Here is an 11,224-nt window from a genome sequence, read left to right as displayed (position 1 = left end):
ATGAAAGTTGAAAAATGTTCAACTTTTGTCGCTGTCGCTTAGCGTACAACCAATCAGTGAGGGTTTCATTGGCCGACCAATGAGAGGAGAGTATGCTACACACTGCAGTTAGCTAACACTTTCACCAAGTGATTACTAAAAAGGCAGCTTTGTGGGAATTTATTGGCACCAGGGTGAAGTTTATGGTAAGTTTTTCCTCACAAAACTGAACCTTGATGTGTGTTTGTTTTTCAATATCATTAGCATCGCAAGATTTATTTAGTTTACAGGTCCGTAATGCACACCCGCCTTCAGAGTCAAGAACCAATCAAATTTTGTGAAGACAAGCGACCTGAAAGAGCGCGATTCGCAACGCTGCAATCGCTATCACGTCCCGTGTGTCGGGTTTCACCCTGGCTGTGATGACAGCCGTTAATCGCTGTAGTTTGTCGCTGCCCGTGTGTCAAGCCCCTAAGACCACCCCACTCAAGTCCAAGACCGTCAAAGTCATTACAGATCCAGAGAAGCAAATCAGCAGTGGACTGAACCCTTCCTCGAACTGTATGTGACACAGAACACCATCACTGACATTACTCTCAACGCCATTCCAGACCTGTCGGTCATGGAGGAGCTAGACACCCTACCTACTGTGGAAGAGCTCAGCAAAGCCATTGACTGCCTCACTTGTGGGAAGGCCCCAGGGAGCAACAGTATTCCATCAGAGGTCCTGAAGAGCAGGAAACCAGCATTGCTCCAGACATTGCACAGCCAACTTTGCCTCTGCTTGGAACAGGGTTACATCCCTCAGGACATGCAAAATGCAACCATCATCACTTTGTACAAGAAAAAAAGGAGATCGCAGCAATTGCGACAATTACCGGGGTATTTCCCTCCTTAACATTGTTGGAAAACTGCTGATGATGCAGCCTTGATGTCGCACACAGAAGACGGCCTGCAGCAGCTTGTCAATCACTTTTCCCATGCCTGCAAGGAGTTTGGATTGACCATCAGTCTGAAGAAGACAAATGTCATGGCACAGGCCATAGAACTTCCTCCAACCATTGCCATCGATGGATACAGCCTGGATGTTGTTGAACACTTTACGTACCTTGGGTCCACCATCTCCAGCTTGCTTTCCATCAATGCAGAGGTCAACAGCAGAATTGCCAAAGCAGCAGCAGTCATGGCTAAGCTGACCCAGAGAGTGTGGAACAACTCCAGCCTCACTGGAAAGACCAAGATTTGTGTTTATCAGGCCTGTGTGCTCAGCACACTCATTTATAGTAGCAAGACATGGACCACCTAGGCCAGGCACGAAAGGAAACTCAGCAGCTTCCACATGAAGTGCCTGCACTGCATCCTCCATATTAAGTGGCAGGACAAGATCACTAACACAGAGGTGCTGGAAAACGCCAATATGAGCAGCCTGCATGCCATACTCTGCAAGAGGCGCCTACCGTGGCTTGGCCATGTAAGAAGGATGGATGCAGGCCGCATTCCCAAAGACCTCCTCTACGGCAAGCTGGTAGAAGGTGTTCGGACAACTGGCCGCCCAAAATTGTACTACAAGGATGTCTGCAAAAAAGACCTGAAACAGTGCAGCATTGATGTCTATTCATGGGAGAGCAAGGCAGATGACAGCACAGTTTGGCGACTTGCCACCAGACGGTATAAAGAATGCGGGGGAGGCATGGATCAAAGTTGCCACCCAAAAGAGAGTCAGGCAGAAGGAAAGGCAACAACAGCAACAGCAGCCAACTCCATTTACCTGCACCGGATGTGGCAGGGAGTGCCACTCACAAATTGGTCTGCACAGCCATTCCAGGAAGTGCAGATGAACTCTACAAGAGCTACACCATTGTCTTCTGAGATGGTCAGATGCCAACGACGACTCTGAGTGTGACGTCTCACAATATTGCATGAGATTGAGCATGATGTTATTTGCAAGGGTTGGCCTTAACGGCTACAACTCTCATTTCCCATTACAAAATGATCTTAGTCGCACATTGCAGCTGCTTAAAAGACAGAGGATGATTTGCATTTCTGCAATCCATGCTAGACGTTTTAATTTAGAAGGACGCCATTTTCTGGTCAAACTGTTTTTTGTTTTACACTTAGATTTACATGTTTAGTCTTTGTCCATCACTGTGGTTCTCTTCCACAAACACCACACACATCTCTGAGATCATCACACACACACATACACACATAAAGTCTCACTTGTTATCAGATCCGTCTCCTTGAAGAGCCTTAAGTACCAGCTCCGGTCAATGTGGAACAGTAAATCTGTCTCAACTGCACTTCAAAGACAGAGTGCCCTCACTTTGTCTCGGCGCGTGTCTTTGTGTGTGTGTCAGTGCAGTCTAATAGAGTTGACATCAGAGGTGGTCAATGTGCATTGTTGTTATTAACAGATTCTTGATGGAGCCTGTAATGTACTCACTCCTACAAAGCAGCTGAAATGAAGTCCTTTTCTTGTGAGTGTGTGTGTTACTCATGTTGTGGCTGCTTGCATCTTTAGATTTATGGTGATGACCTGGTTTGAAGTTTGGTTACAGTAAAATTTAGGCACCAGTTAGGGGAGTTGTTTACTGTTGGAGTAATTCTCCATAAAATGAATAAGTTGGCTCAATTTGCACTGAAGTCATGAAAACTCAACTTTGTGTCTGTGTGTGAGAGTAAATCCAAGTTTTATTGTCTTGTTATCTAAATTCTTGTGGATCAAACACTGAATGTTCAACACATCTGGTCAACTTAACTTGCCTGAAAAAGGACAAGGCCTGAATATTTTTTTAGACAAGCCAAAGTTAGTTGTGTTTAAATTTAATTAATCACTCAAATTTGAAATGTTAATTTTACTGAAAGTGAAACAAAAGTAATTTTTTTGTTTCAGAAGTGTGTCCTTGGCTGTGCTCCAGTTTGATTCCAAATGTGGTATTCAATAGTTGTTTCTGCATTGTTGAAGATAATAGTCAAATAATTTGCATTGTTTTTTTTACAAATATGTCACTGAATCTGTTTTATTTTGTATATTATTTCCTTCTGTCACATATGACGCATGGACTGCACAATATTAAATAAAAACATGAACACAGTATTATTGATGAATGTTGCAATGACAACATCAGCTGCAATAAACTCACATATTCCTCCCTCCCATTGACATTTCACACAGACTAATGTTACATTGACATTCTTTGTTTTCACATACCATCCAGGCCTGTATGTTACTATGCAGTATAGCACCACAGTTTCTAGATTGTTGTATTATTTTCTTTCTAAAACTACAAGTTAAAATAAAAAATACACCAAGCCCTGATGCTAATTATTCTAAACTTGTGAAATATTAAAAAAAAATATGTTCACTGTAACCTTTACATATACATTATCTTAACTTCAGCAGCTCAATTTTCTACTTAATTAGACAAAACTATCGTTTGTTATAGAAGCAACCTATCAAAATGTATTTTTCAAGATGCCTCACAAGATGGCAAATGCAGACAACACGAGCATCAAAATCCTGTATGAAGCAACATGGCTAAAAAGTTAAAAATCAAAGGGTTGATAAATTTTAAATAGATTTTGTTTTTCAAATAAGGAAATCCTCTTATGGTGAATTAATACTAGTCCCAGTCCAAAAGGGATATCTCTCCTCCACAGACTGTTCTTCAAGGGTGAGGACCAGTCACATACTGCAGCTGCACCATCATCCAGGGACCCACAAATAGACCCTGCTATTAGTGATGAGGAAGAACAGAAACAGATTTTCAAAAGTGTCATTACATTTAGCTCCAGAGCGCAAATGCATTTTTTTTGAAGCGCAACAAATAATTTACTTGAGTTTTCTGGATCTTGCCTTAGCAGATAGTGTATTGGCAGAAAACTGTTTCTTCAGTCTGAAATTGGTCAGATAACTTCTCCCTTCTGCCACAGAGCAGTAATAAAGGTAGCAGCACATTTCATTTTCCATGCACATGTTTTATGTTGCAACAAAGAACACATTTTCTTGGGAATATACTGTATAACACACAGATCAAGCTGTTGGAGCTTATAATTATTCCTCTTTTTTATTAATTTTGTAAATCCAAAGCTGTGACAAAAGGATAATATAAATCCAGTTTTAACCCTTAAAAATGTTATATAATTTAGATTAAACTAGAAACACAAAAAAGTTATCTGTGATTTTTATTGCTCCTAGTAGAAAAGCAATATACAGTTTCATAATGTCATAGTAAATAATCTTTACTCTTAGTATTCCCCAATATATTCTGTTTTTCCTCTCTTATCCCGACTCTTTCACTTTCCTTTTTGGGTTTTATTTTCTCAAGCACTGCCTTTATTTACTCAGTGTTGCTTAGAACCTTGGAACTCTCTTGACCTCTCGCTCCCTCTTTTTAAGTCTTTCGAAGTTCAGGTTGTTTTAGTCATTWGCTGACGTGTTGATACCATCTCAGACACCTGTTCTCACCTTCCTGTGCTGCTTCTCCTCATTCTTTCCATCTCACTTATCCTTCTTTTTCACTCCCTGCCTCCTTTCTTCCTCCTTATCTGTTCGACAGGTCTGGAGAGAACAAATTAGACGTGCTAAATTAAGCCACACGCAGAGTTCTGGTCTTGCTAGAGGGAAGCTATAAGCCTATGTGTGTGAAAGATAGAAAGATACAATGCAGATGCTCAAATACAAGTCTGCTTTGAAAACTGGGTAAAATTGTTCTAATGAGAAAGGCCCCGAGAGTTGGATCCTGTTCTTAATGTAAAAAACTTGAGTCTGAAAGGGAGATAAAGAAAGTTGTTTGTGGTTTACTCAGGGCTGAAAAGAATGTAGGTGCATTTAGTTCATAGCTTCAAAATGACTTTATTATTTTAGATTCAAGGGCAGCACTCACTCCAGTATATGGTTATGAGTTTCTGCCAGCTGACTGGCCAGAGTTTAYTTCAAGTTCAAGTTCTCCTAACTCAATTTTCTCCAGGTGCATCCTCCCACAGTCCAAACTCATGCATGATGAGATATATTGGTAACTGCAAATTAGAGTCAGAGTGTGGGGGGTTGAATGGATCTCAGAAAGATTCACTGCTCAGACCTTTGTTCACCTTATACAGCACCTCAGATGGGATAAATCAGTGATATGAACACAGAGGTACCCATCTGTAGCAATGTTTACCTGTGCACAATTTGATTAGATTGAAATGTATTTGGATTAAATAATCCTGATGGGTGTTTACATGCACCAAACTTTTATTTAGAATGTGCAGAGTTGTAAACTTTCCTTGTAAAATCACAGAAGTTCTACCTCTGCGATGAACATAAACTAACGCTCTGTGTCATCTGGGCACCCAGAATGGCCTACATGTCAAGTTGTATGGCTTGTCTTTAAATTACATGGATTTTCCCTCATTTTGTATGGATACAAATGTTTAGGGCAAGCCAGCGGCTCAACAACAGCACCGACACAACCAAGAGTAACCCACTCACCAGATTGTTTCACATCATCTTGAGACTTTCCCTGAGTGGCTGAAATAATCTACCATATGTGAACATGTGTTTGGGGGATGCAGATTCAGAAGTATGTCCAAGCCCATGATCCTCTGCAGGATTAAGTCAGTATTAAATTGGATTAATAAAAAGGGTGGGGAATGGGGATACACAGACTACCTTTACTCAAGTTCTGTACCTCAGCACAGATTTGAAGTATTTGTACTTTACTTTGTCTAATTTGATAAGGTTTTATATCTACTTTACAACAGAAAAAATGAAAAAATATTTATTTTTTTCTTGAAGATTTTTCCTTTAATTAAACTAATATTGAGCTAATATTGAACTAATATTATATTCCGCTTATAGTGCATTTTATAACAAATTGAAAATCACATTTTGAATTTTTCCTTCTCTGGCTGAGATGACAGCTCCAGTAAATGTTTAATATTTAAATGAATCAAATGACGTATAAAAAAGTGAAAAATCATAGATAAATCAGCCATCCATCTCCTCTCTGTTGCGTTTGGTTTTCATCAATCTCTGACACTTTTTCTCAGATACAGTATTAAGCAGTGCACCAACTCTTCATCTCTGTCCCTGTTTTTACTTTGAGAGGAGAAAACATACTTTAAATGCCTTTCTGAATCTTTCTTCTCCCCCTTCACTCTTGATTACAGAGTGGAAGAACATCTTAAAATCAGTCTTTGTCCTTGTTCTTTTAGCCTTGTGACAAAATGACAAAGCTAATCTCCTTGTCCATTAACTTGACAGGTTTTTAGAGAACACTTGCTATTTCTTGCACTCTATGCCTCAGTTTCTTCTCTGTTGTAAAAATGGATGGGATAGAAAAGCTTTATTAGCACGTACATGTTCATATTTTTCATATTAGAAACAGAACTGTGCCATACCATGCCTTCTACATACAAACATTTGAAGAAACAAAAGTGTTTTGATGGATATGACTACATGACGCATGTACATTCCACTCATGCACACAGTAACACAAGTGGGTCCGAGTCATTTCCACAAGTCAAAAACAAAGTTTGCACAAAAGTTCAAGCAATGATTCAGCTGATGCATACACCGAATGTCTGCTCAGATCCACCTTCAAGAGCAACATTTCAACCATATGGCTAATTCAGCTGCATAAAACACTTGCTCTACTTTGTATTATAGAAATACATGACTTATTCAAACTATTACCATTTCATTTTGTTTGGTTGAAGTTTTGATGCTTATAAAAGACAATTTTTGTATTTTATTAGGTCTGTTTTTTGTCACTGCTTTTTGCTTCCATTAGTATTTAACCACTGAGGTCAGTTGAATCAGGTAACAGTGTAGTAGTAAAATAAATACATTTAAATTCATTTGTTTTTTTTTTTCAAGTAAAACATAACCTAGAGTTTACATTAGTGTGGTCTCAGCTATTGCAGGTAATAGCTGTGGTTTAAGCGGGTCCGGTAGTAATACGTTCACACTGTCATAATGCACAGTAGGTCCCAGAAAAAACAAATGGTGGAAAATATCCTTTTTGTTTGCACTAATAAAATGCAGCAACCTGCGGTGAAAATAAAAAGTTCTGTGTTTTCGAGTAACAATCATTTATAAGAACTGCAGTGTTTTATTATTATTATTATTATTTTTGGGTGGGTTTTTATAGTTATAAATATTGTAATTTTAACCTTTTAGCTTAAACTTTAACACGTCAAAGCCTCTCACCACCAGCGAGTAGAAGATTTTGAATCCCGGCTTTGCCACAAAGTAATCGTCAGACTTGAAGGTGACTCTGAGCTTGTTGCCTCTGGAGGTCAGCCCTTGTGGTGCCTTCTGCCCACACCAGCGACCCCAAATTATGGTCCTGGTCTCTAATTGGTCCTCCACTTCGACATAGTCATACCTGAGGTGATGGAGACAGAACGAGAACTTGAAATGCAAATGAATACATGACAGCAACCAGAGCAACATACAGAACAGACAGTAAACGTAGAATTGGATAGAAGAAAATGTGAGACATTCATTAATTTCTCTTTTTTAGCATTTTTATTTTCAACATAGTAAGTTTGTTGATGAGGGTATGTCGAAGCAAATGTCCACTATAGCTCACACACACTATTTTTACATTTTTATGGTTACTGTTCTGCAGGTTGGTTTGTTTTATTATTATTTTTCTTTTTTTGTGATGTGAAGACACATTATTTTAATTTTGTAAGTTTTCGAAATTGATTGGATTGTTTGGCCGATTTTCAACTGCTCCTCCTTTGCTCATGACCTTGCCAGTGGGTCCAGCTCACTGTTTTTGTAAGTTGTAGAAGACAGAAGAAAATTAGTCTCTGTTTACAAACATCTAGCTAAACTCCTACACTAAGCATTTGATATCATATTACATTGACCAGCTTTAGCACTTTTGCTGCCAATTAAACTGGTTGGTAAGTTGTAAACATGGTAAAAAAAATAAAGATTGTGGAATTAATGTAGCATTTCATGAATGTGTTTCTATTAAAGGGGCAATATCATGTAAAAATCAACTTTTTTGAGTTTTATATCATGTTATAATGTTATACTCTCATCAAAAACATGCCAAAAGCCTTGCTTTGACTCATTCATGCATGTTTGAGAAATCCTGCAGCGTTTTTAGGCAGCCATGCTGAGGAGCAAAATGACAGGTGGGGACCAGAAATGCCTTTTGGAACCAGAAAAGCCTCTGGGACCAGAAATGCCTTTTGGAACCAGAAAAGCCTCTGGGACGTGTCATTAAGCCGAACTACCTCATGGCAGAACCCCCACCCCGCTCCGCGATTCCGGCAGGGCTGCATGCTGAAATGGGCATGACCGAAGTGGTTGGATTTTCTTAAAGAGACAGAGACCTATTTAAGGGTGTTTAGAAACTATCAAGATGAGAAGTAAATTGTTTTGGGAATTTTTACAAATAGCTCTTTCATAAGCTAAAAATGTGACATAGTTACTTTATTTTTGTATAAAATTGAAATATGGGCTTGGAAAGCACATAATATTGTTCCTTTAAGCATGTGTGTTTATTTATCACAGTGCTCAGTTTTACTTGATAAGGCAAGGAACCATAAAAAAATAGCACAGATGGTTTCTAAAAGCCATCAAACAGTGCATTTTGTTTTTTTAAGTGATATTTCGCTTGGTTAAAAAAGCATCATTAACAATTTGAACATGATGACATTTTATATGAACATCTTCAAGTTCATGCTTTGTATTTGCTAGATTTGACACATTATAATGTAAAAAATGTAAAGGGCAAGGGGGCTGAAACTCTTAAAAACCCAACTGCCTTATGTGCTATCACCARTATACAATGGTTAAAAAAGCAGTGTTTGTAATTCCTGAAAACAAACCCTGGTATCTCCAGTATCATTAATATTTATAGTGTGACAAATCATCAAATAACCTTACAAACTGCATTGAAAAAGGTTCACTTTGTAGGCTTTGTAAATGAGTATTTTTGTCTCATTGCTCCTACTGAAATAACATCTCTTCTATTATTTTTGAGATTGAACTTGAAACCTGATACAAAATGAGACCTGGGTACTTTACTCTATGGTTACAGCATCAAAGCACAAAGTATCTTTTAAGCATTATTCAGATTTTTTGCTGCTACCGGCAAACATTACAAGGAGACACCTTTAGGCAGTCATCTGACTCTAAATATGAAAGACAAAACACAACTAAGGCTGATGGGAATTACATATATTATCTAGCAAAAAAGACAGAAAACTGCTAAAGTCACTTTGGTGAATTCAAATTAAGAGTTCTGAATTTTAAGACCTAAAATGGGGAAAAAATGGTACACACAGTATTAAACATTAATCATCCTGGGAGAATGGTGTACAGTCAGACTAGTGATGAGACAAATACAGCAGGTCATCATGCATGACAAAAACTTGTCTGAGCCAATTATCAAACACGCCCACCCGTCTATTACAGAGATGACAAATTTCTGAGCCAAAACCATCTCCTTCTAACCATTCTTAATGTTTTCTCCTCCTATTTTCTTTGACTGTCCCTCCCCCCAATATGCTTACAAAGAGCTGAGTTGTGTATCGGGATTAGAAAGTGCATTTTCCTTCCTCAGCCTTCAAGGGCAAACCTCTTCTGTTTCTTGCCAAGAAAGCAAACTTCCCATCTTTCTCACACCCCATCAATCAGGATTTATTGTTGGTGTGTTAACCCGCATGCATTAGCAAACACTTCTCACACCTGTTAGTGTTGTTATTCYTTAAACTTGTTCATTTTAAACAGCAAATCATTCGTCTCCCATTGTCTCRATTTCACTTTTTAATCACCTTTGTCTTTCATCTGACTTTTTGCAATGCATCAGTGCTTTCTCCTGTTTGTTCCCACTTCATCCTTCCCCCTCAGTTCAGGTCCTGTTTTCCCTCTTTTGTCTCTTTATCTTTAAGACACTTAATGTCATCCTCTTTACTTTTCTATAATATCAGCAGTAATCGTATTATCTGGATCCTATCATCAGCCAGCCCCGTTAGTTCTTCTTTATCTTTCTTAATCTTGTGCTTTTACCTGCACACTCCATTCTCAGGATCCTCCAGGCCGAACTGTCCATCAAAGTCGAGGTGTATTCGGCTCCCYGGTGGTGACAGCAGTTTCCATGACAACAGCAGGTTGCGGGGATAAGCGTTGGGGTAGCGTGGGCTTAGGATGTCTCCACCCGCCGGCGTTACCAGGAGGTCCTCCTCTTTGTGATACAATTCTGTGGTGAGGTGATTGCTGTCCGTTAGTGGTTACAGCTGATCAGTTAAATAGTCCAGTTTACAGACTCATGCAAATACAAACACTTACAGATGCTTGCACAGATTAGGATGATGTGAGAACTATGAATACAAATATGAACATTAGGAAATACATGAACACATCACCAATCTTGAAGTAGAAATTGATTTTTTTTATTATGTTTTGTGACCAGCAACTTAAAACTTATATTAGTTAGGGCTGCCACAAACAATTATTTTAATAATCGATTAGTCGTCGATTAATCGATTAATCGTGGCAGCCCTAATATTAGTTAATTATCAGCTCACATTCACTTATATGTATAAACAAAATGATTATAGTTCAAATCAACCTTGCTAATTTAGCAATTCAATTCAATATACTTTATTGATCCCAAAGGGAAATGACATTGTTTGCTCATATGAGAGTTCAATGTACTTTTTTAAACCTTGAAATTTGATTGGTCTTTCAATTATAACTAGAAYTATTTTAATAAAAATAATAAAAAAATCTATTTCAGCTGTCCATCGTGCTCTTATTTTTGAAGCTCTTCATGGTTCTCAATCTGCGGTCGTAATGGATACAGCTGTTTTCATTCATGTTTATGTTTTTTCCTGTACATGAAGTTTGACTGGTGATTTTTGACAGAATCCTAAAAAGTGCTACAAAACAAATAGCCAACAGAACAAAGCAGAGGTAGCTGACATATGGCCGGTTGTACCACCACTTTTAAAGTATCATAAAAAGTTTTGTTATAACCTGTAAATCATAAATGGTGCTGATGTTTGTCATGAAGGATGTGCACACAATTACTAAAATTAAATGACTAACAAAATAAATTAAATATCCAACTTGAATTACATATTCTGCTTAAAAAACAATGGAAAAAAAGTATTGTGAGCTTTAAAGTATTAAAACTTTAATATCAAACAAGAAAGCCTATTACTGTAGTTGCCCCAAATACTTGCCATTATAAAAAAACTTCCCTGCCCACACACACACACACACACACAC

The 11,224-nt window shown here is 38.2% G+C and overlaps 1 protein-coding gene across 1 annotated transcript in view; it reads right to left on the bottom strand.

The window, feature by feature from the left end:
• Window positions 1-11,224, bottom strand: part of pdgfd (platelet derived growth factor d) — a 62,631-nt gene that overhangs the window by 20,432 nt on the left and 30,975 nt on the right. Inside the window, exons 2-7 of the mRNA XM_014013990.1 lie at window positions 10,001-10,190; window positions 7,175-7,352; window positions 1,437-1,567; window positions 1,088-1,205; window positions 858-991; window positions 574-706 (exon numbers count right to left, since the gene is read on the bottom strand). Coding sequence (XP_013869444.1) covers window positions 574-706; window positions 858-991; window positions 1,088-1,205; window positions 1,437-1,567; window positions 7,175-7,352; window positions 10,001-10,190 — 884 coding nt within the window. The remainder of the gene's footprint in view (window positions 1-573; window positions 707-857; window positions 992-1,087; window positions 1,206-1,436; window positions 1,568-7,174; window positions 7,353-10,000; window positions 10,191-11,224) is intronic.

The sequence above is a fragment of the Austrofundulus limnaeus genome, unplaced genomic scaffold (genome assembly GCF_001266775.1).
Source record: "Austrofundulus limnaeus strain Quisiro unplaced genomic scaffold, Austrofundulus_limnaeus-1.0 Scaffold109, whole genome shotgun sequence".
NCBI lineage: Eukaryota > Metazoa > Chordata > Actinopteri > Cyprinodontiformes > Rivulidae > Austrofundulus > Austrofundulus limnaeus.
The sequence above is the reverse complement of the archived record's forward strand: the minus strand, read 5'-3'. Positions and strand labels throughout refer to the sequence as shown.